We start from the raw sequence: 26,457 nt of genomic DNA, 5'->3' as shown, positions 1-26,457 counted from the left end.
CCAATCCACACACCATCCCAACTCGGAAATATATTGGTGTTCCTTGGCTGGGTCCATATTCAAAAATTCTCTCACTCACAGCATTGAGAGCATTACCACACCTCAAGGATTTCAGAGGTTGAAGGAAGGCAGCTCAGTACCATCTTCTCAAGAGCAAGTAGAATTGGGCAATTATATCCTGTCTTACCCTGTGAAGCCCATGTCCCCTGAATAAATAAAAACAAAATCTACAAACAGGCAAGGAAGAGAAACAGAAGTAGAAAATATGGAAAACACTCAGCAGGTCAGGCAGCATCCGTGGAAGGAGAAACAGCCTATGTTTTGGATCCAAGACTCTTTGTCAGAAAAGGGGAAAAGATATAGAGGTTAGTTTACACGTAGAAGAGAAAGCAAGAGACAGAATGTGCAGAATAAAGGCAGTGTCTCGGAAAGGGTGAGAACAAAAGGCTTAATGTGATCAGTTACTCGTCCATCATGTGTCTATCATGTGTAGTAAATGGCAAGTGTGTAGTATACACCCTGTAGGCCAGCCCAGGGGAAAAGTGCAAGAAAAACTGACGGAACATAAGGGCATGTGGAGAACAGCTTTCTGATCCTTCCTTCTTCATCTTTCTGCTTCCCACCAGTAAAAAATCATTCTTGTAAACCCTCACTGTGTTTCCTTGTTAATGGGTAGTTCAGTTGTGTTACCTAGTTTCATCCAGTCTGACACTGATGTCAGTATTATATCAGCTAGTCAGTATCGAATTGATACTCAGGAGACCAGCTGAGGCGGGTCCTGAAGGCAGATGTCACTGAACAGACAGCCCTTCTCGGTGATGTCACCTGAGGGTTTGTGAGGCTGCAAATTAGGAATGATTTAAAATTGTATTTCTTTTTTAAATACAGGAATGTTCTGCAGCTGGGATTCAGTGGTTGTTCAGTGATGTGGTTGGGAACACAAGTATATGGGGCCATGGTTTCAACTATTCATTTGGTCTCAGTTCAAAGTTTTGAATGCTTCTTGCGACATCAGCTACAGGCCAGACATGGGGTAAAGGGAGTCTGGATGGGGAGGGTTTAATTCAGATCATGGAGGCAGAAAATTCAAAATGGGACTTCACCAAGGCTACTGCTGACTCCTGTCTGCTTCCCAATGCATAAGTGGTAGGCTTGATGCTTTCTCCGGGAAGGCTGAGATCTTCAAGGACTCTTGCTATTCTTCCTACAATGGCACTCCCAGGACCTGTGGAAACCCATCCTCATGCATTTCCAGCTGGAAGTAATAAACTTGTAGTTCATAAAGGAACTGGCTGGAATTCACCTTTGTAAGTCTTGGAATTTTCCAAGTTTATCAGATACGATAATGTAAAGGGCTTGAATTTGGCACCCCAATGAAGGTAACTTCAAGAAGATTGTTCTACTTCAAAGTCTCATGTGTGCCACAAGATACAGAATAATGTATTCCCAAATTCCCGATTGGAGGTTCTAGGTTGAGAACAGAGAGGGGCAAGTTATATCCTTACCAAGCGCAGTGAAGGATGGACGATGACTCCATAGCACCCACGTTACATCTACATGCTACAGACTGCAATAAGTTCTCAATAATCACATCTGCTGTCCTAATTTACTGAAACCCAGCCTACTCACTTTTAAAGAGGTGCCCAAAAATTGGCATAAATACAGATGGCATAAATTCCAAACTAATTGCTAAATCACAAACAAATTCTCGAATAGACTCATATAGTGTGGCAAGATAACTATTGCTCATGTTCAAAAATAATCTTTTGCATATCCTTCTATAAAGATGAATACTTCAATGTATCAGTGATTCTGTGCTAAATCAGAGTTGGATTTGATTTGATGCCAAGGAGACATGCTGGGATGAAGGGTACTGGAACGATGTCTGTGGAGGACATAGACAACTGCCACAGACATGTCAAAGAGGTCGTCAGCATGCCAAGGTGCTTCAGACGCTGCAAAACCGACCCCACTTACAACAAAAGTAGAAATGTCAACCTGTCAGTGAGAGCTTGTTGCCAGATAACCAGCCAGACAAGCCACAATTCAAGGCATTTATAACACAAAATCAGGCCATTCAACAAACCTGATGTACACCAATATATGCTTTGACAAGGGCCCCTTCCAATCTAATCCATTATTTGCATGTTCTTCTATTCTTTATACAGTATCCTCATTTATTTCCCTCTGTGCAGCTACTGTGTAAAAGTCTTAACAAATATATATATAGCTAGGAAGCCCAAGATTTTTGCACAGTCTGGTAGTAATTTTATGTATTGCACTGTACTGCTGCCACAATAAAAATTAAATTCCATGGCATATGTGGGTGATGATAAACCTGATTCTGACATGGGTCTCTAGTGTGGACTGAGAGTGGGAAGGAGGCAGGGAGAATGGGATCATGGTTGGGAAAAGGGGAAGGGAGAGGGGACGGAGCGGGAAGCACCCGAGAGGCATTCTGTGATAACCAATAAACCAACTGTTTGGAATCAAATGACCTTGCCTGGTGTCTCAGGGCTGGGTGTGTCTGTACCCACACCACCTCTTGCCCCAGGCACTCCTTCTCTGCCACCTGTCCCACACCCCTCATGTGGTGCTCCACCCTTGTCATTCCCAACATCCTTTGCTCCTGCCAGATTTACAAACTTAATCTCTGCTCCATGTTGACAAATACACAATATATATGTGCCTAAGACTTTTATGACTGACCACAATCTGGGCAGAATTCCTAAAACCCTCTTGCAGGTTTCAGCCAACCATTCTCCAACTGCCAGGCTCTGTATACCCGAAGAGAAAGGTCTGCAAACTTGTGCTTAATTTTTTCAAAGTCATATCGAGTATCAGGTCTGGAACAAGAGAAGCGCCTACCTGCGTTATGTAGTGTCCATACAATTTGTGGAACCAGTACAAGATGAATTTAAACAGCTTTTGGATGAGAGTGTGATTGTGAACCATACACAGGAAGGTTTAAGGCAAATTTATCCAAAAAAGACTGAGAAATAATAAAATAACTGAAAGATATTAGGAGAACACTTGGGACTCAGGAGAGTAAAACGTCCTTTCTCACCTTCAATGTGAATTTAAAACTAATGCTTTAAAAGGAAATGTGTTTAATATAAACACAAAAGATGCTGAAAATAACAATTTCTCACTGCTGTCCCTCTGTGATCTCTGCTGCCTTCCAACTCTTCGACCATGTACTCACCCAGACGTGCTACCCCAACCACGCATTCAATTCCCCACTCTGGCCTCTTACCTCTTCTCACCTGCCTATTACCTCCCCTGGATCTCGCCCTTCCTTTCCCCTCTCCCATGGTCAGCTCTGCTCTCCTATCAGATTCCTTCCTCTCCAGCCCTGTACCTTTCCCACTCACTTGGCTTCACCTATCATCATCGTCTAGGTGTCCTCCTTCCCCTCCCCGCACCTTTTTATTCTGCCATCTTTCTCCTTCCTTTCCAGTCCTGAAGAAGGGTCTCTGCCCGAAATGTTGACTATTTGTCTATTTCCGTAGATGCTGAGTTCCTCCACCACTTTGCGTGCGTTGCTTTGCTTTGCTGCTGTTGTTTTGTTGCTTTTTGTGTTCTGTGTTGTTCTGACGAGAACTGGGGCATGCTATGTTGGCGCCGGAATGTGTGGTGACACTTGCAGCACATCCTTAGGTTGTGTTGGTTGCTAATGCAAATGACGCATTTCACTCTGAGATTCGCTGTACATATGATCAATAAATGAGTCTGAATCTGAGTGGATTCACTCATCCTCGCAAAAGCTGATGACAACCTGGATTTCTGCTGCTTTCAGTTCCTGCAGTTCCATTCCGTGGTATTGATTACACTGCCATCACTCTTGGCTTCTTAGCGTATTTATCCTGTAGAGAAGCCCAAGTCTAAAACCCTGCTTAACGTGATACTGCAAATGGATATGTTCTCTCACCTTCAATGTGGGGATAGGAAGTGCCTTTCCATCCTTGTCCAGGGAGACATAAGTGAAGAATGCAGTCACGGCATGAGCTGTCTCTGTCGGACTTTTCAAGAAGTGGTCAACATCCACAAAAACTTCAATCTCCATAGATTTGTTACTGCTGAATGTCATTCGGCCAGACACTGTGATCACAGATCCTGCAGATAGAAAAATACCTTTGGTTAGATACACGTTGGTAATCAAAGCGATGACTATGAAAGAAGATACTGATATTTAAGAGTTGTACAGCATGGAAACAGGCCCTTCGGCCCCTCTTATTTATGCCAACCATGTGTCTACTTGAGTTACTCCCATTTCCTCACATTTAGCCCACACTTCCCTTTAAACTTTTCCTATCCTTGTGCCTCCCTAAATATCTTTTAAATGTAATTTTACTCAGTGTCTTTCAATAACTCATAGTATCTAAAATCAAATGAACTTTTGCTGTTTTCTTCTCTAGTTTAATGGTGGATGGAGCACAAGTGCTCGATGAAGTGGTCTCCCAATCTACGTTGAGTCTCGTCGATACATGGGAGGCCACACTGGGAGCACCAGATGCAGTACACGATCTTATCAGACTCACAGGTGGAATGTCCCCTCACCTGGAAGGACTGTTTGGGACCCTAAATGGTAGGGCAGAGTGTAGGTGTGAAATTTTAATTCCATTTCCCATTCCCATTGCAACATGTCAATTCACGGCCTCCTCTACTGTCGCGATGAGGCCACACTTAGATTGGAGAAGCATCACTTTGTATTCCGTCAGGGTAGCCTCCAACCTGATGGCATGAACATTGGTTTCCCGAACTTCCAGTAACTCCACTCTTCACCATTCCCCATCCCCATTTCCCTCTCTCACCTTATCTCCTTACCTGCCCATCACCTCCAACTGGTGCTCCTCCCCCTTTTCTTTCTTCCACGGCCTTCTGCCCTCTGTCAGATTTCCCCTTCTCTAGTCCTGTATCTCTTTCACCATTCAATGACCTATCTCCTTACTTCACACTTCCTGGTTTTACATGATCTCTCTGAGATCTTCCCAATGGGTTGAAGTTGTGCAGGATTTACCATCTGCTTAGAGCTTTGGGAGAGGTGGTGAGATCAAAATCTCAAAATAATACAGGGTTCCTTTTGTGACTTCTTCACATTTCAGGGGAGTGAAAGATGGTCAACATAGCAGCAAAAATAAAAGCCAACATCCAACAATTTTTCAAATGAGATAATGGGCATTTCCAGCAATGGTGAATGAGTATTCTGAGCAGAATCAACTGCCCTACTTAAATCATGGTTCGGCACCTTTTCGATCCACTCGAGAGGGCAGGTGGATGCAATGCTCTCCATGTACTACTCTTACTATAGATGTCAGCCAGAATATTGTGCAAAGTCTCTGGAATGGATCTTAAATCTGTGACCCTGTACCTCGGATGTGAGAATGTCACTGTCTGTGCCATGGCAAGCAAGCCAGAAGATGCAGCCATGGCTTTACTGCCTTGTCCTCATAGATTTAAGTGTTTATGTAGATCAAAAGTCTGGTTCCAAATTGAGGCCGCCATTGTTAACCCTCTTGCATTCTTGTAGCTGTGAATCAGTCAGGTGAGATATGAGGTTTGCACTAATGAAACAAGTTGATAAGAGAAAAGTAGCTTTTGATCTTCGGTGATAGATTTCCAGGGTTTTTTTTGTTTTATTCTTGAACATCCTGTTGATTTTGAATGATGCCTGCAAATTGCCTACAAAACTTGCAGAAAGCTCAGGCCATAACAGAGACACCTGGATGGAGAATTCAGCACTTAACACTGCAGATGTTGAAATTTATATTTTGTTTCAGCCTTTGTGTCCTAAGAAGTGCTGAAAGAGAAACAGGGAATAGCACAACATGCCGTACATGACAGATTTAGAGAAAATAATGTGGTTAATTAAGAATAATTTTGTGCTCCTTGCAAATCTAGGGCTTGAATCTTATCACTTATCGTTTTCCATTAACAAAAGTTCCTAGATTTTACATGGACCATGCCATTAAAGGTTTCTTATCCCACTTAGAGTAATGGAACTTTTACAAGTACATGTTAAATATGTGTGTGTGTGTGTGTGTGTGTGTGTGTGTGTGTGTGTGTGTGTATACGCGCCTTTGCAAGTACATGTACCCCAGCATCCATTTTTTTTATTAAGCAAGACCTCCAGATTTAGTAGCTGTGACTTCTTAAACTTGACATAAAATTGAATGTGTGATTAGAATTGTTGTATTAGTTATTTAACTCAAGATGTGTGAAAGGTCTCAGCTGGTGAGAGTGAATGTCTGAGAAGAACGATAATGCTCACACAGTGTTATAGGATTCTGGAACAAAGGTGGAGAGTTTGATGTGCAATTATTGTAATGGAAAAAATAGTGGCATGAAAAGGAAGGCAGAAGAAATTAAGCAGTATGGGACAAATGAATAGAACTGTTTTTCAAAAGGTTGATAGATTTCAGCAGTGCGGAAAGATAGCTAAACTTAGAGGAGAATTAAGAAGGGTATTTAAGGTCATGGAAAATTCTTAGTAAAGAGAAAAATTAAGTTTATATTGCTATTGCAGCTCTTTGGGCCTATGGACCTTCTGAAGTATTCAAATTCAGATTCAAATTTATTTATCACGTGTACATCAAAACATACAGTGAAAGGTATTGTTTGCGTTAACAATCTGAGGACAGCCTGCAAGTGTCACCACGCATTCCAGCGCCAACAAAGCATCCCCACAAGACTCGGCAGAACAACACAGAACACAACAAACAACAAAACAGCAAAACAAGCTCCGTTCTTCCCCCCCCCCACCCCACCACCTATCCACAAAGACAGTCCTACAACCCAAGAGAGGCCTCCGGGCCTGCGGACAACAGGCCTCTGACTTCACTAATGGACTTCAGACTTGTAGACCCAGTGCTTCAGCCATTGGGCTTTGATGTCTAGACTTACAATCAATCTTTGGGCTTCAATCTTTACAGTCAATGTGTAGCTTTTGAAGGTCATTGTTGTAAGTGTGGAAATTCAGCAGTTTAATTGCTCAAACAAGATTTTCACGAACAGCATGATGATAAAGATAAACAATTTAATTTTTCTTCCTGATATTGATTGAAGTATACACGTCAGCCAGAACATGAAGAAATAATTCACCTGCTCTTCAATATAAGTATGCCATAGGTCCTTTCACATCCCACTGAAAGAACAGAAGGGAATCCATCCAAAAGACAAGATGGCTGACAGCGCTGCACTCCCAAGTTTCCACTCCTTTCCACCTTCACTGCACCAGAGTCTCATCCTTTTTCTCTGTGTTTGAAACTTGATGTGGGATTTAATCCCACAAAATTCCTTGGGGCAGGAGTGCCACCGACTGGGACCAGCATATTATGCAGAGAGAGGCCAGGTTTCACTGGCAGATCAAGAACTAGAGGACAAAGATTTCAGGCAAATGCCTGAGAGGAAGTAAGGCAGCATTACTTTTTGCAAAAAATTTTGATAAATGAGCAGGACTGTAATATCTCATGTTGTGTTCAAAATTACATACAAATACTAATTAAAAAATAAATGAATATAATTTATGAAAGAAATATATATTAATACCATATGACCATAAAACATAGGAGCAGAAGTAGACCATTCGGCCCATCAAATCTACTCTTCCATTCCATCATGGCTGATTTATTAGCCTTCTCAACACCGTTCTCCATGAATAATTAATAATAATTAATCCTTAACAACTAGTTATTAATAACTAATAATGTAGTTAGTATTTATGTGCTGTCATGTCCTGTGTTCTATTAGAAAAACAGAGGGTTACGTAGGGCAGTAGGGTTACATTGATATTAGGGTAGGTTAAAAGGTCAGCAGAACATCGTGGGCTGAAGGGTCTGTATTGTGCTATAAAGTTCCATGATCTATCTCTATTAGAATACATATTGGAAAAAGGACACCAGAAAATCCAGAATGCTTACATTGACCATTCCAGAAATGGAATTTTTAAATGTTGCCTATGAGCTTATGGTGGCAAATTTGGCTGTTGGAGGTTGTGAAAACCACCAATCATAAAATCTCTCTCTTTCAGTACACTAGTGGAGGTCTGGAACTACTCTGCAGGTCTGGTTAATTTTTCCCTATAGCTTTGATTTTGAGAAAAAGTTGATTGCAATCAAAACTGCATGGAAAATGCAATTAAAGAGTCATTAAGAGAGCAGTTATGTTACTTGTGGGAGTATGACTGATGTGCAGCCAGCAGGTTTATGTTATATAGCCAGCTTTGCTCACCGGTCTAAGAAACAGAAATCTGTATATGAATGGTTAAATATACAACTGGAGTCAGCAGCAGAATAGGCTCCCTGGCAACATTAGAAATCTTTTAAGTTAAACTTTAAGGGTAGCGAACTGTATATTTATTAAAGTTCACTCTGCACCAGTTGCAGTTATATTTCAGATGATCGAGAGTTGCCTCCTTGAGGTGGACCCATCCCATTAGGTTAAATATACATTCAGTGGCTACTTTATTAGGTAGACATGTATATCTGCTCGTTAATGTAAATATCTAATCAGCCAATCAACTCAGCGCTTAAAAGCATGCAGACATGGTCATGCGGTTCAGTTGTTGCACAGACCAAACATCAGAATGGAGAAGAAATGTGAACTAAATGACTTTGACTGTGGTATGATTGTTGGTGCTAGATGGGAGTGCTTTGAGTATCTCAGAAACTGCTGATCTCCTGCAATTTTCATGCACAACAGACCACAATCATACAATGAGTATAAATTTCTCCAGATACTGCCCAAATCATACAATATATATATCAGGGCAAAGCAAAACTTCTTTGCAAAGTGAAGAATGGAATTTCCTGGTAAGGTGTATAGGCAGTGAAGTTCTGTCAAACTACAGACAGAACATTTGTAAATAATGAAATAGATGCAGGCAAAAACTATGAGAGAAATCAATGAAAGAATGGTTGATGTGACAGATGATAACATGGTCCAAAATAATGAAAGGAAGAAAAACTTGCATCTAAACAACACCTTCCTGTGGTTGGAATATGTAGCAAACTACTTTAGAGAATTATTTAATTTTGAAGTGTGATTTCCTGGATTATGAAGAAAAGTTACACAGGTAATTTTATAGGACTATCTTGCAAGTGATGCTGAGATACATTGTAGGATGCACTGGGACACATCATCAGTGATGTAACCTGAGGTCACCGGGTGTTTCAGGACTTTCAACATCAGACACTCTCGCTCAGGCGACCCAGACAGGGTTGATCAGGCTTTGGCTTGTGTCCCAGCAGCATTGGTCCATGGGTCACACCTCTTGGTCCATAACCATCTAGAGGCTCACTCAGCAGCCTCTGATGGTCCTGAAGGTTCTTTTCTTTGCAGATCCCATAAAGCCAAGGAGAGAATAGATTTTGCACTGCAAGCAGCCAGCATAACCTCTACACCCCACCTTTATAGGCTTGCATCATGACCTCCACCACTATCTCTGGTACTGCTCTACCAGCTCCAGGTATCTGGCTTTCTTAAGCTCAAGTACCTCCTCATTCCGGTCTTCCTGTCAGTTCTGCCATGATCAATGACTTGTGCTGCTGTTTCACTCAGGAACTTTGACTGAGACATTGGGGCATTTACTCCTTTTCTTAGATGCCAGAGCAAATATATCAATGCAGCTACAAAAAAAGGCACAACAGTGGGTATATTTCATTAGATGTTTGAGGAACTTCGGTGTGTCACCAAAGACACTCATAAATTTTTACAGGTGTACTGTGGAGAGCATTCTAACTGGCTGCATCACTGTCTGGTATGGGGGAGCTACTTCACAGGATCGAAATAAGCCGCAGTAAGTTGTAAGCTCAACCAGCTCCCTCATGGGCACGAGTCTCCAAAGTATCCAGGACATCTTCAAGGAATGTTGCCTCAAAAAGGCAGCATCCATCATTAAGGACCTCCATCACCCAGGTCATGCCTTGTTCTCATTGCTACCATCAAGAAGGAGGTACAGAAGCCTGAAGGCACTCAGTCAACGGTTCAGGATCAGTTTCTTCCCCTCTACCATATGATTTCTGAGTGAATATTACACCCATGAACACTACCTCACTGCTTATTTTATTTCTATTTTTGCTCTACTTATTTAATTTAAGTATTTTATATATATACTGTAATTCATGTCTTTTTCTATTATTATGTATTGACTGCACTGCTGGTGCAAAGACAACAAATTTCGCAACTTACTAAACCTGATTCCGATTCTGAAATGAGCTAACAAAACGAGAATGTTTCAAAGTGTGATCCGAAAGAAATTCTCAACAAACAACTGATGCATCAACCTAGAGTATGCCCATTTTCTTGAAACAACCTCAGCTGGTTCTGACTCACAGTCAGTGTACTGTTTTGTGCATCACAGGCCACTTAACTCCACACTGGTAATGAGCGCAAATTATTGAAACCTATTGTATAGGGAGCAATTTCAGAACAAGAAAGAGAAAGGCAATAATAGGTTGCCCAATATTATATCAGAATTCATAGAAATATGATAATGTGCTAATATGATATAATGAGTATTTCATATTTTTTTGAAATCTCTGCAAATTTAAAAAAGTACAAAACTTGTTTCTGTTCAGGACTTGAAGAGGACTAAATAAATTCGTTAATGCATTCACTGCTAACTTCTTTGAGTAGGAATTCAGAAGGTAGCCATGGTAGTGTAGAGGTTAGCGCAACACTATTATAGCTTGGGGCGTCGGAGTCTGGAGTTCATTGCCGGTGCTCTCTGTAAAGAGTTTGTGCATTCACCCCGTAAACTGTGTGGGTTTCCTCCCACAGTCCAAAGACAGACCAGCTAGTGGTCATTGTAAATTATCCTGTGATTAGGCTAGGGCTGAATCGGTGGGTTGCTGGGCAGCATGTCTTGTTGGGCTGAAAGAACCTGTTCTGCACTGTACTTCTAAATAAAAATCATAAATGGCTAGAGGAAAATTCAACTACATGCAACAATGGAGAAACTCCAATACTTTGAATCAGAGAAAGCATTTAATGTGGACTACACCGGTGAGCTTTGGATTGGTGTGAAAAATCAATTGAAAGAAGATGAAACACCAAACTGGACTCTGAAATCAACAACAGATGGCACTTGTCAGTGATCATAGTTCTAAGTAGGCATTTGGAAGAACTGGCATCTCTCCAGGCATCAATACTGACAACACTACAGTTCACAGCAACCATTAACAACCTCCAAAAAAGCAGCATCTTAAGAGTCGAGTAAGCTAGTGGATGTCACCAAGTACTATATGAGAAGTGGGTATTCCTGGGGAGGAACAAAAATTCAAAATATCAGCAGCTGGCCAGATGACTCCCAAATGGCATTTTATATTAAGAAATGTAATGATATACAGATTGGTGTGAAAGTCTTTTGAACGATTACTTATAAATGGCACAGTAAAAGATGAGGTGAAACAGAAAAGATGAGTTGGAAGTGCTAATTGAACAAAGGTTGAGGTGTGGTTTGCTACTGCCAAGCTATATGGAACAGTTTATTGGAAAGGGAAGTTTAGAGGATACACGCAGTGGCCACTTTATTAGGTACACCTGTAGACCCACTCATGACTGCAAAAAACTAATCGCCCAATCATGTGGCAGCACCTCAGTCATAAAAGCATGCAGACATGGTTAAGAGTTTCAGTTGTTGTTCGGACCAAACATCAGGATGGGGTAAAAATGTGATCCAAGTGAATTTAACTGTGGAATAATTGTTGGTACCAGATGGGGTGGTTTGAGTATGTCAGAAACCACTGATCTGGGATTTTCACACACAACAGTCAGGAGAGTTTACAGAGAATGGTGCAAAAAACAAAAACAAAAAAAAAATCCAATAAGATGCAGTTCTGTGGGCACAAATGCCTTGGTATTGAGATCAGAGGAGAATGACCAAACTGGTTCAAGCTGACAGGAAGGTGAAAGTAACTCAAGTAACAGCACACTACAATAGTGGTGTGCAGAAGAGCATGTCTAAACACACATCGAACCTTGAAGCAGCGGAAGACCACGAACATGCACTCAATGGCCACTTTTTTAGGTACAGGAAGTACCTTATAAAGTAGTTACTGAGTGAAAATGACACAATTAGATGAGCTGAAGCAGAAAAAAGATTTGGAAATGTTAATTGAAAAAATATGGAAGTGTGGTTTGTTACTGACAAACCATGTAGAACAGTTTGTTGGAAAGAGAGGTTCAGAGTATATGTTTAAAGAAAAAATGGAATTTTAGAAAGTCATTTTTAGGAGACAAAGGGAAGCAATGGATCAATATTAAACAGGAGCAACAAAGAAAATGTTGGATCATTTCAGTTACCCAAGGAGAGGTTAAATGAGATAAATCTCATCTTAGTTGGAAAGAGCAAAACAAGAAGAGAAAATATGAACCTTTTTTAAAATCATATTTGAGAATCAACTGGCTGAAGGACTTTGAAAGTAGAAAACAAGATTATTAGCTCATGAAAACTACAGATTAAATGCAAACTGCAGAAGGAACAAAGATGTTAGAAGTGCTCAGGAGAATCGACGGCATCTGTGAACAGATAAATAAGTCAATATTTCAGGCCAATGTACTTTCATCTTAAATTCTGGTGGAATCTCAAAACCATAAAGCATTAACTTTGTCTCTGTTCGCACAGCCCGAAAATTGGTTCCAGCATTTTCTGCTACAATATCAGATTTCCATCACCTACAATATTTTGCTTTAATTTACTGCACGTGATCATATGGAAAACTGCCATTTAGACTTCTTGACAGATACTCAATTTGAAACACCTTCAAAAAATCAGCCTTCTACAAATCTCAAATAGCTTGAAAGAATCTACAGCTGTGGGTCAGTATGATGACGGTTTCCAACGTCAGGCTAAAAGATTAAAAGGCTATATCTCGATCTCTTTTGTTAAGAGTCATAGACTCTTATACATCATGAAAACAGACTCTTGACCCACCCTATCCATGCCAACCATCAAGTACCTTTCTGTACAAATTCCATTTACAAGTATTGATCTGTAAACCTCTCTGCATTAGAGATCCAAGTCTTCTTCAAGATACTTCTTGATGTAATGAGAGGACCTGCCTTGGTCACCCACAACAGGCAGGTTGCTCCAGATTTCAACCATCCTCAGATCCTCTCTAAACATTTTACTTTACTTTTTTAACGATAACTCATCGAGCAATTCACATGCCCCATAGCGGGTTCTTTTGGACAGAGTAATATGCCAAGTAAATACAATATATCCACTCCAAAACCAATCTAACATGAAGGAAATAGACTTGATCTGAAAGGTTGAGCTAAGAATCAGTGGACTGGCAAAACCTGTACAAATCACTAAAACAAGTACAGCTCCAGCATCTGTGATCACAGAATCCCGGTGAGCTGTTGATTTTCATCTGAGAAAATCTGCTCTGGATCTTCCCAAGAGTCGGTGGGTATAAACGGAATAGATATTCAAAGTACGTATACCTTATACAACCTTGAGATTCGCCTCCTTGCCGGCAGCCATAAAACAAAAGACCGTCGAACAACACACATCAAAGTTGCTGGTGAACGCAGCAGGCCAGGCAGCATCTCTAGGAAGAGGTACAGTCGACGTTTCAGGCCGAGACCCTTCGTCAGGACTAACTAACTCTTCCTTCAGTTAGTCCTGATGAAGGGTCTCGGCCTGAAACGTCGACTGTACCTCTTCCTAGAGATGCTGCCCGGCCTGCTGCGTTCACCAGCAACTTTGATGTGTGTTGCTTGAATTTCCAGCATCTGCAGAATTCCTGTTGTTTGTGACCGTCGAACAACCAATGTGCAGAGAGAAAAAAAATTGTGCAAACAATAAAAATAAGGAAATAGCATTCAGAATTTTCATGAGCAGCTTTGTAAAGAAGAGAGTGGAAATATTGCAGTGTCCAGATGTGCAAAGCTGATAGAGACCTATCCACACAGACTCATGGCTGTAGTTGCTTTCAAAGGCGCATCCACTAAATACTGACTTGGAGAGGGTGAATATTTTTGCAATCGATTATTTTGTGTTCATGAAAGTGAGTCCACAGAAGCCCATTCGTTGCAGGCCGCAGCCCCAGATCGCTCCGGTGTGCCCACCACCTCAATTCAACCCGTACCCAATCTTTCCAACATGTAAGCAAATCGCAGAAAGATGTGAAAGCAATAGTATTATACTAACATGGGATTTCAACCTTATCATACTGACATGAATATCTTACTGCAAGGGGCATTGCTGGCACGGAATCTGCTAAGTATATTCACATAAGTTTTTTGGGACAATATGAGACAATTTGTTGACTCTCCTATTAGAGACGTGTTCTTTGGAAATGAACCTGGACAAGTGGTGGAAGTGCTATTAGGGAGACTTTTGGGAACAGTGAACATAATTTCTTAAGTCTTAAGGTTGTTATGGAAAGGGATAAAGTTTGTCCTGAAATCAAGGTCTTGAAATGGAAGGAAGGCCACTTTCAATAACATGCAAGAGAATGTGACAAAAGTAGATTAAGATCGGATGTTTGCGAGTAAAGACAAGCTTGGCAAATGAGACTCATTAAAAAGTGAGTAATAAATGTTCCGGTGAGGGTGAAAGGTAAAGATGGCAAAATTAGGGCACCTTGGATGACAATGGATTTTGAAGATTAAATTTTTTAAAAAAGGAAGCATATGTCAGAATTTATCTCCAATACAAAGTATCCACCTCCACTTGGAAGTTTTCATGTTTTATTGTTTTAAAACATTGAATCACAGTGGATTTAATTTGGCTTTTTTGACAGTGACCAACAGAAAAAGACTCTTTCACGTTAAAATGAAAACAGATCTCTACTAAGTGATCCAAATTAATTTCAAATATAAAACACAAAATAGTTGATTGCATAAATATTCAACCTCTTCAAGTCAGTATTTAGTAGACGTGCCTTTGAAAGCAATTACAGCCTTGAGTCTGTGGGGATAGGTTTCCCCATCTGGACACTGCAATATTTCCACTTTCTTCTTTACAAAACTGCTTAAGCTCTGTCAGATTGCATGGAGATTGTGAGAGGACAGCCTTTGTCAAGTTCAGCCACAAATTCTCAATGGGATTGAGGTCTGGACTCTGTCTTGGCCCTCCAGGACATTTACTTGTTTTGTTTTTAAGCTATTTCTGTGTAGCTTTGGCTTTCTGCTTGGGGTCATTGTCTTGCTGGAAAACAAATCTTCTCTCAACTTGCAGTTCTCTTGCAAACTGCATCAGGTTTTCCTCCAGGATTTCATTGTTTTTTGCTGCATTCACTTTACCCTCTTCCTTCACAAGCTTTCCAGGATCTGCTACAGTGAAGCATTCCCACAGCATGATGCAGCCACCACCATGGTTCATGGGAGGGATGGTTTTTTTTTGATGATGTACGGTGTTTGGCTTACGTCAAACATAATGTTTAGTCTGATGGCAGAATAACTCGGTTTCATCAGAATGTAGAAACTTCTTTCAGCTGGCTTCAGAGTCTCCCACATGTCTTCTGCCAAACTCTAGCCGAGATTTCATATGAGTTCTTTTCAACGTGGCTTTCTCTTTGCCACTCTTCTATAAAGCTGCCAGTGGTGAAGCACCCAGGCAACAGCTGTTGTATGCACAGTCTCTCCCATCTCAGCCACTGAAGCTTGTAACTCCTCCAGAGTTGTCATAGGTCTCTTGGTGGCCTCCCTCACTAGTCCCCCTCTTGCATGGTCACTCATTTTTGAGGACGGCCTGCTCTAAGCAGATTTAGGCAATTGAAACATCTTGATTGCACGTGGTGATTTCATTAACAAATTAAGTGACTTTTAAAACCAATTGTATGCACCAGTGATGACTTGGTGCGTCATATTAAAGGGGGTGAATACTTTGGCAATCAATTACTTTGTGTTCTATATTTGTAATTAATTTAGATCACTTTGTAGAGATCTGTTTTCATTTTGACATTGAAGAGTCTTTTTCTGTTGATCAGGGTAAAAAAAAAGACAAATTATATCCCACTCCAGAGAAAAACTGCAGATGCTAGATATCCAGGCAACATACACAAAATTCTGGAGGAATTCAGCAGGCCAGGCAGCACCTATGGAAAAAAGTACAGCTGACATTTCAGGCTGAGAGTCCTGCCAAAGTTTCTCTTGATACTACCTGGCCTGCTGAGTTCCTCCAGAATTTTGTGTGTGTTGCCTGGATTTCTAGCATTGTGCACTGTGATTCAATTTTGTAAAACAATAAAACATGAAAACTTCTATGGAGGGGTGGGGGTGTGAATATTTTTTATAGGCACTGTATGGATAGCTGGTGCCCTGAAAGAGGCTTTTGCAGAAGACTTGTTAGCTACAGGCAAGGTACCAGGTGAAGAATAGTCAGCATAGCTTTGTGCACAGAAAATTCTGTTGCACTATCTTCCTTGAATTTTTTTGAAGAGGTAACCAAAAAGATTGATTAAAGGAAGGTTGTGGATAGTTTCTGTGAGGATTCTGGTGAAGCATTAGTTAAGATTTTGTTGCAGGCTGGTCTAGAAGGTTAAGGCACATGGGATCCAAGGTGAGCTGGAGCCAAAATTGGCTTGGTGGTAGGAAGCTGAGGGTAGCAGGGGAAGGATGCTTTTCTAACTAGAAGTCTGTGACCACTTGTGAACTGCAGGGACTGATGCTGAATCCTTGCAACTACCCCTCCCCAACCTTGTTCCTGAAAGCCACCGTCCTCTTAAATCCTTCATCTTAAAACGTTCTTTGCCTCTATCTGATTTCAGTTCTGATGAAAAGACAAAGATATTGGCTCTGTTTCTCTCTCCACAGATATTTTCTGAGCTGTTTAGTATTCCCAGCATCTTTTATCTTAATTTCAGCTTTACAGCATCCACAGTTTGTTGCTTTATTTGGGAGAAGCAAAATTATTATAAAGATCACTTTTTTGCATTTACATAACTCCATTCATGAACTCCATGTTTTAAAATGTTTTGAAGGCACTGGAAACAGCCCTTCCGAGGTGCAGTCGATTTGAGAAATGTGGTAACCTATCTGTCATCAGCAAGCTCCCAAAACATCAATGTGATAATGATCAGGTAAACATTGATCAGAACACAGTGGAAAGATTTCTCTCTTATAAACATTCAAGAAAAACTTGGACAGGTACATGGATGAGAGGTATATAGAGGGATATGGTCCAGGTGCAGGTCAGTGGGACTAGGCAGAAAAATGGTTCGGCACAGCCAAGAAGGGCCAAAAGGCCTCTTTCTGTGCTGTAATGTTCTATAGTCCTATGGTTACTTGAATAGTACTTAGAATATTTTACGTCCAACTGAAAGGACAGGCAAGACCTTGGTTCTTTGAAAAATGATCATCTCTAACAACGTGTCCCTCACTCAACTACACTGCCATCACAGATACTATGCTCAAGTCTCTACAGGGGTGAAAGCACTAACACTGAGTCATGGCCAATACCTTTGCGTTTTTGAACTGTGGCCCAGGGTGCCATAAATAAGTCGAATCAGAATTAGTTTTAATATAACTGACATATGTCATGAAATTTGTTGTTTTGTGGCAGCATTACAGTGCAATACATAAAGACACTATAAATTACAATAAGAAATATATACAGTATATGGGTTGATTCATTGTCCATTCAGAAATCTGATGGCATAGAGGTAGAAGCTGTTCCTGAAGTGTTGAGTGTGTGTCTTCAGACTCCTGTACTTCCTCCTTATTGTTAATTTCTTGCTGCACCTGCATATTACACTGCTATATGGCTGCAGTTAGAGTGAAGCTTAAACATAGTAGTCAAAAAAAAGTTACACACCAGAGACCGAATTTCAACTTTAGTCAATTTTTCAGCTCAATTGCTAGCAGGCAAAAGGTAATTTTTTTCCCTTTTCATTTGTCTGCTGAACAAAGCTTGTCTTTTCTGTAAGATATAGGAGCAAAATTAGGCCATTAAGCCTATTGGGTCTGCTCTGCCATTTCATCAAGGCTGATTTATTATCCCTCCCAAACCTATTCTCCTGCCTTCTCCCTGTAACCTTTCACGCCCTGACTAATCAAGAAACTATCACCCTCCACCTTAAATACATCCAGTGACCTGGCCTCCATAACCACCTGTGGCAATGAAATGCACAGATTCACCACCCTCTGGTTGAAGAAATTACTCCTCATCTCTTTTCTAAATGGGCATCCCTCTAACCTGAGCTGGTGTCCTCTGGTTCTAGACTTCCCTGCCGTCGGAAACATCCTCTCCACATCCACCCTATCCGCATTCGACAGGTTTCAATTCTTCCACCTCAGATTGGTGCGCTTTTCTATACTTAGACTGTGAATATCATTAACCTGTTAAAGCATACAAATAATCTGATCAAGGAGAAGCTATCATTTTTCTAAGGGGAAGTTAAAAATAAACAGCCTTCTTTCCGTTTCTCTTGCTCTTATACCTATATCTGTTTCTATCACTTGATTATAGCATTGCACTGCAGAAAAGTATTAGCTGAATAAGAAGTAAACCTGTCATAGTTGTGTTTTTCTGACGTTAACAGTCAGAAACTGTGACTTTTCAAGCACCTGCCAGACTACATTAATCTCCATTAAAAACTAGCTTCCAGATGGCCTCCAAATGTGCTTATTTATGGTCTTCTGCACAGGGAGTGCTGACCACAAGACAGCACGCAAGTCAACATAACTCCAACTTCCCAACTAAAGATCTGCAATCGTGCTCTGGGTCACTTGTCAGCAAATCCACAGGAGAAAAGCTAGCTGCAGGAAACAAATGGACTTTGATGCATCTTGCTGTTCAATAATGATAAGTCATGATATAAGCATTATTTCCCTCTGAGCTGTGGTCATTCTAGACTCCAAGATATGTGTTTGATCTTTCTGGTGCAGTTAACAGTGTTCAACAGGACAATAATGTAATATTGAACAACTTCTCAGATGGTCGATTGATACAATTTCTCATAATTTTATATACTTCTGTGAGGTTACCTTTAAGTCTTTGATGCTCCAGAGAAAAAAATTCAAATTTATCTAATCTCTCTTTATAGGTAACAGACTCCACTCTGAACAACATACTAGTGAACCCCTTCTGTATCCTCTCCAAAGCCTCTATTTCCTTTCCATAATGTGGTGACCAAAATTGAACACAATACTCCAAATGCAGCCTAAACAAAGTTTTATACAGCTGCAACATGGCATCCCAACTCTTATACTCTATGCCTATATAGACAAGCATACCAAATAGCTTCTTCAATACCCTATTCATCTATGTCACTACATACAGGGAGTTGTGGACTTTCACCCAAGCTCTCTCAGTGTATTAATGCTTTTAATTTACTCCCTATGTCCTTACAGAAATTGACCAACCCCTTGCCACCAAAGTGTTTTACCGAACACTTCTCTGAGTTACATAGAATCTGCCAACATTAGCCCCAATTCTCCAGATGATGTTGTCGGGTGAAGCTTAGATTTCTCACGTTTAAATTCTCTTCATACCGTAACTTGATTTGACACTATTTTATTCTTTTAACACTCTGTAGAATTTGTAATTAATTTATAGTGCTGATGTGATTCAAATTAATCTGCACTATTTTATAAATAATTTGCCAGCCGGTGGTGTAGTGGCATCGGCACCAGACTTCAAGGTGCATGGTCTCAAGTAGGAATCCGGCTGGCTTCTTGCAAATGCTTTCCATCTGTGCTGGGTTGAGTGTCGAGCTAGCAATTCAGCCTTGTAAAAAAGTCAAATGCTACAGAAACAGCAAAAATGTCGCCCAATGCGTGAAACGGAACAGCAATTTTAGAAATAATATTAAAAATTACTTGTCCGTCTACATACTATTTAATATATTTTAAAAGGCATATCCAATTTCCCAATGATCAATGCTTTGTATGTATCAAGAAAGTTACCTAAAAAACTTCAAAATGGTTTGTACCTTTGAATGCAATTTGTTTTAAGCTTAATGTAGAATACATACAATAGAATGAATTTCACAGGACTGAATCCCATTTGTACTCCTGAAGAAGTACTTTCTCTCACTTGAGAGTAACATTTATTGTCAATGTATATGTTATATACTACTCTAAAATTCATTTTCTTGCAGAAAATAAAGAAGCACGATCGGATTTATGAAAAACAATAGATCAACAAAGACTGTCAAACAGTAAATGTGCAAAAGAAGACAAATTATGCAAATAAAAATAAGTTGTAAATAGTCCTTGAAAGTGATAGGCTGGGAAATCAGTTCAGAGTTAGGATAAGTGAAGTTATCCATACCAGTTCAGGAGCCTGATGGGTGTACTGATTCAGAGTACTGTTGTTATTCTGGGCCAGAAAACTAAAAATTGAATTCTTTTTCTCGAAGGCACGCACTTAAGCAGGGTTGACTTATCAGTGCGGTATAGAGGGACTGCGGCTTTGCTAGATGTGGTACTATTCTGATGAGCTTTGCTACTCTTCAGGGGAATACCAAAGATACATGATGTTGTTCTCTGTCAGGTTGGATGACTGATGCATTTTCTCAAGTTTAACAACATTCCTCCCTTTACCGATTATGGGTTCTTGCCTGTCTGCTTACCTGCAGAATACTGGTCACTGCACTTAAAGTAATTTGCAAAACCACTGCAGCATGTGCAAGAGGCGCAGTAAGGTGGTATATTAATCAAAATCCTTTTACTCCCAAGTCTGAATATAAAAAGCTGTGAATGTTGTTAAAAATAGACTTTGACAAAATGGAATGTCAGAATAGGTCATTTTGGCAGATAATTGAGAACTTGTATGCTGGAAACTCATCCATCCTGAATGTGAATTCTGACACATTCTCACGGATCCTGTCATTCACTTCTCCGAATGTCAGAAATATCACTTGCCTCACCCACTTTTGCTGTGAGAGTACAGTTAGGCTGTAGAAATGCTGTCATTTCAGCATTCGGCATCCCGTTAATATAATGGCCCGTCCATCAGGCTCATCATTACGTAAAACAGGCCCAAGCCAATAATGAAACTTAACGGATATTCAACAAGGACGCTTGTTACGGAAAGGAAAATGAGGATTATATCAAAAAATAAATTGATGAGCTCTGGATGCATGGATTACAACATCCAATGATACAAGGCTAGAATCAGAATCAGGTTTAATATCACCAGCATATGTCATGAATTTTGTTAATTTAGTGGCAGCAGTACAATACATTACATGATAAATGCAAAAAAAATGAATTACAGTAAGTATATATGTATATTAAATAGTTAAATTTAAAGATAGAAGTGCAAAAACAAATAATAAAAAATGTGAGGTAGAGTTCATGGGTTCAATGTCCATTTAGATTCGGATGGCAAAGGGGAAGAAGCTGTTCCTCAATCCCTGAGTGTGAGTCTTCAGGCTTCTGTACCTCCTTCCTGACTGTAACAATGAGAAGTGAGCATGTCCTGGGTGATGAGGGTCCTTCATAAAGGACGCCAGCTTTCTGAGGCACCGCCCCTTGAAGAAGCCTTGAATACTGAGGAGGCCAGTACCCATGATGGAGCAGACTAATTTTACAGCTTTCTGTAGCTTCTTTAATCCTGTGCAGTAGCTCCTCCCCCATATCAGACGGTGACGCAGCTTATCAGAATGCTCTCCATGGTACATCTGTAGAAGTTTTCCGAGTGTTTTAGGTGAGAAATCAAATCTGCTCAAATTCCTACTGAAATATAGCCACCATCTTGCCTTCCTTCGAGCTGCATCACTGTGTTGGAATCAAGTTAGATCCTCAGATCTTCAAACGCAGGAATTTGAAATTGTTCACTCTCTCCATTTCTGATCCCTCTATGAGGATTGGTATGTGTTCTGTTGTCCTACCCTTCCTGAAGTCCACAATCAGCTCTTTGGTCTTACTGCAGTTGAATGCAAGATTATTGCTGCAACACCACTCAACTAGCTGGTATATCTCGCTCTTGTACGCTCTCTCATTTCCATCTGAGATTCTGCCAACAGTGGTTGTATCATCAGCAAATTTATAGATGGCATTTGAGCTATGCCTAGTCACTCAGTCATGGGTATAGAGAGAGTAGAGCAGTGGGCTAAGTACATTTCCTTGAGGTGCGCCAGTGTTGATCATCAGCAAGAAGGAGATGTTATTACCAATCCAGATCGTGGTCTTCCAGTTATCTGATATCCAATCACAGAGAGAGGTATAGCAGCCCAGGTTCTGTAGCTTTTTGATTAAGACTGCAGGAATGGCAGTGTTAAACGCTGATTAATGAACAGCATCCTGACATTGGTGTTTGTATTATCCAGAAGCACAATTTTCTCCCAAAAAAATGTATTTAAGAATTAACTATGTAAAGTATATCAAACATGTTTAGAAAGCCATTGCAGTTGAAAGATGCCGCACAGAAACAGACCCCGTGGCCGAAGTATCAGCCAATCGTTAACTTTTCCTACCCTAATCCATTTTATTCTGCCCATATTCCCATCAATTCCCCCAGGTTCTAGCACATGTCTGCATACAAGAGGCAATTTGTAGTTTTTCCTTCATTCTACTGTATTTCTCTGTTTTACTGTGAATGCCTGCAAGGAAATGAAACTCAAGGTAGTATATGCTGCCATATTTACACTTTAGTAATAAATTTACTTTGACTTTGACCCTAAAAGGATCATTTAGCTTTCAAGTCAAACTATAGGAAGCCCAAGTGGCCTTAGCAATGAGGGGAAAATGAAGTAATGATGGGGGTAGGGTGGTGAAGAAAGAGGGTGGGGAAAATGAGAGGTGGGGGGGTAAATGTGGGGAAGAAGAATGCTTAATAGCTCACTGATGTATAATCAATACCCTCCCTCAACAATGCTATGGAGCTCCACATGATGATTGGTGTGCAAATACAGCCATTAATAGGGCTAATATATTACAGTAAGCTGCACAGTGCACATACGTGCTGCCTCTCTGAAAAGAAAATCATGGAAGTCATTGTGGGGCACTCAGTAATAAAAATAATATGATAACAGCACCTCCTCAAATTGCTATTGGCCCTCCCTAACTTGCTTGGTGTCTTGTTCCTTTATTGTGAGTGTAAAACAAAGGATGCAGACAACAGTATTCTAACTCAATTTCAGGCAGCAGATCAAAAGCGTATGCCTATATGAAATACAACAGAAAAAATGGTACCTGTATTTTCTGAATCATGGCAGAGTGCCTGGCCCAGTTTCTCAAAGGAAATTGTTCTAAGCTTTGCAAAACATGAGCACTTTTTGCATAAAGGACACGCACAAATATATTGACCATCTAATGCAGTCTCCAGGCCAGTGAAGGAAAATATGAGGTACTGTGCTTGACTGTACAGACAAGGAATTTATGATGAACCTTTATACTATACTCGTTGGACAACTGGAGTACTGTATTCAGTTCCAGATCCTTTGGCTTCCCTATTTCCGGCCAAATCTTTCCCATTTCTTATTCATTCCTAGGTGGCCTTACTGTGGTGATGTGTAGGGTGCTGACAGCTCAACTGAACGTAGAAATGAAACTCCAGGCTTTTTTCAGGATCAGGTTGTAGCTCTCCATTTAGCACCGGTTTCTACCTCATTAAGTAAGGTAAGGTGCTTTCTATTAGGGATGCTTAGCTCAATGAGTTCTGTTTTTGATGTGCAGGCAACAAAGTATTTGGCTAGGAGTTAAATTGCTTTCAATATTTCCAAATTTTAATGGAGGTAATTAGACCTGAAAAGTCTGCTTCTTTTTCTACAGATGCTGCCTGATTTGCTGAATGATGTTTTTACTTCAGATTTCCATTATTTGCAGATTTTGTTTTGATTTTTATGCATTTGGCTGGATTCATTGCACGAGGAAAAAGGCACAAGTTCCATTTCTCCGTAAGATTTAAGATTATTTGATATCATCACAAAATTAAAAGGAACACCCAGCAGGAACAATATGTACCAGTGAAACACCAAGCTCATTAACAGGACTGCATAGCAGTCGTCCAATAACAAACCATTGGAGAAGATCTGGATAACAACTTTTCTCTGTTCCTTCACTTGTACTTTTCTCAGCTTCATATATTTATCCAATTTATCCAGAGAAGATGTAAAGATTTATGACATTCTTCCATGACAAGGTATTCTATACTGCAAAGTTCATTCATCGAAGTCTCTTAACCTCTCCTTTCCCTCTCTCTGAATGATAATTAAATTGATATTTTCACATGACTGCCTCTGCAGAAGTTAAACAGCCATTTTGTATTCTCTATCAAAACTCTTCTGATTTAAATAATCACAGTTAAACCTGTCCACTACCCCTTTCCCAGGAGGAAGACTCGTGCATAGAAATTGGATGATTCAGCAGCACATTTTTTATTCACAATACAATTTCAATGAAAAATCAACTTCAAGTAAAATTGGTGACCTACACTCAGTGGCCACTTTATTAGACACCTCCTGTACTTAAAAAGTAGCTGCTGAATGTATATTTGTGGTTTTCTGTTACTGTAGTTCATTCACTTCAAGGTTTGACATGTTGGGCATTCAGAGATGCTCTTCTGCACACCACTGTTGTAACTTCTGGTTACCTGAGTTCCTCTCACCTTCCTGTTAGCTTGAGGTTCTCCTCTGATCTCTCTCATTAACAAGGTGTTTATGTCCACAGAAACGCTGCTCACTGGATTTTTTTTTTGTTTTTCGCACCATTCTTCTCTATAAACTCAAGAGACAGTGGTGCATGAAAACCCCAGGATATCAGCAGTTTTTGAGGTACTCAAACCACCCTGAATGTCACCAATAATCATTCCATTGAAAAGTCACTCAGATGACATTTCTTTACTATTCTGATGTTTGGTCTCAACAACAACTAAACCTCTTGACCATGTATGCATGCTTTTATGCACTGAGTTGCTTCTATATCATTGGCTAATTAGATATGCGCATTATCGAGCAGGTGTACCTAATAAAGTGGCCATTTAGTGTACACGTACAAAAAATGTGGTAAATAAGAGTGTTATATACGTGAATATATTTCACATGCCAAATTTTGACAACTTCAATTCATTTCTGATTAAAGTACATTTGAAAGCATTTGATAATGCCATGCAATCTTCAGCTGCTATTTTAGAAAACGTTTTTTTTTAAATATCTAAACCTATCTTGGCTTATCTTGAAAGATGATCTAAAAAAAATCTGCAAGCTTCAAAAGTAAAACATCTCAATTATGTGTCATTCGTTGCAGGTGATTCCAGACATATCTATTAAGAAACTTTGGCTCCCAACTCAAAATAGTAGCATATTTAAATATGTGCCTGTAGGATTTGGATATCGTTATCAAGTCTACATTTATCATCCATGAATAGCATGGTGACACAACACTCAGTGTTGCTACCTCATCACTCCAGGGACGCGGCTTCAATCCTGACCTCGGATACCATCTGTGTGGAGTTCGTATGTTCTCCCTGTGGGTGCACGTGTTTCTACTGGGTCCTCTGGTTTGCTCCCAGGCCCCAAACCTGTGGTGGTCAGTAGACGACCTGGCTACCATAAATTACCCCTTGTCTGGGTAAATGGCAAAATCTTTAAAAGCAAGTGAGAGAATGACTTACAGGGTTACATGGAAATAATGAGGAGGGAACGAGACAAATAGGATTTTTCTCTTGGGAGTTTCATACTCAATATCAACAAGACCAAGTAATTGATTATAGACTTCAGGAAGAGAAATGAGGAGAACACAAACTAAACCTCACTGAGGGGTCAGCAGTGAAAAGTATGATCTGCTTCAAGTTCCTGGGTCTCAACATCTCACATTGATACAATCATGAAGAAAGTACATCAGTGGCTCTACTTTACGAAGAGTTTGAAGAGATTGGTATGTCACCAAAGATTCTTGCAAATTTCTACAGATATATGGTGGAGAGCATTCTGACTGGAAGCATCACAGCCATATATGGAGCTGCCAATGCACAGGATCACAAGAGGCTACAGAGGGCTGGAGACTCTGCCAGCTCCATCACGAGCACTATCATCCCCGCCAACATGGACATCCTCAAGAGGCGGTGAGTCAAGAAGGTGGCATCCATCAAAAACAATCTTCATCATCTGGGACATGCCCTTTTCTCATGATAACTGTCACGGAGGAGCTACAGGAGCCTGAAGACCAATACTCAACATTTTAGCAAGAACTTCTTCCCTTATGCCGTCAGATTTTTGAATGGTCCACGAATACTGCCTCATTATTCACCTTTTGCACTATTTATTTATTTCTGGAACTTATGTCATGTACTGTACTGCTGTCACAAAACAACATATTTCACAACATATGACAGTTGAAAGGTGATTCTGACCATATGTTGTAATGATCATACAAAGCTCCCCACAAGGTCACAGATCCTTTTTTTTCAAAGAATGGCTTGGCAGTGTGTGTGGAAATTTGTTTGCGACAGAGTAATTAACATCTGATTTTACCAGAGAGATGAAAACATCCATTGGCTGATATTTTAGCATGGTTTTAGCTCTAGTGATTCAAAATAATTCTTTTCTTCAAAAAACA

At 40.2% G+C, this 26,457-nt stretch overlaps 1 protein-coding gene across 3 annotated transcripts in view; it reads right to left on the bottom strand.

Moving 5' to 3' along the window:
- The window catches only part of acot7 (acyl-CoA thioesterase 7), a 256,312-nt gene that overhangs the window by 45,766 nt on the left and 184,089 nt on the right, over positions 1-26,457 (bottom strand). For all 3 annotated transcript variants that reach the window (XM_063033476.1, XM_063033477.1, XM_063033478.1), the window contains one exon: positions 3,932-4,116. In XM_063033476.1, coding sequence (XP_062889546.1) covers positions 3,932-4,116 — 185 coding nt within the window. The remainder of the gene's footprint in view (positions 1-3,931; positions 4,117-26,457) is intronic.

This window comes from Mobula hypostoma, chromosome 25 (genome assembly GCF_963921235.1).
Source record: "Mobula hypostoma chromosome 25, sMobHyp1.1, whole genome shotgun sequence".
NCBI lineage: Eukaryota > Metazoa > Chordata > Chondrichthyes > Myliobatiformes > Myliobatidae > Mobula > Mobula hypostoma.
Note: the sequence above shows the minus strand (reverse complement) of the source record. Positions and strands in the feature narration are given on the sequence as shown.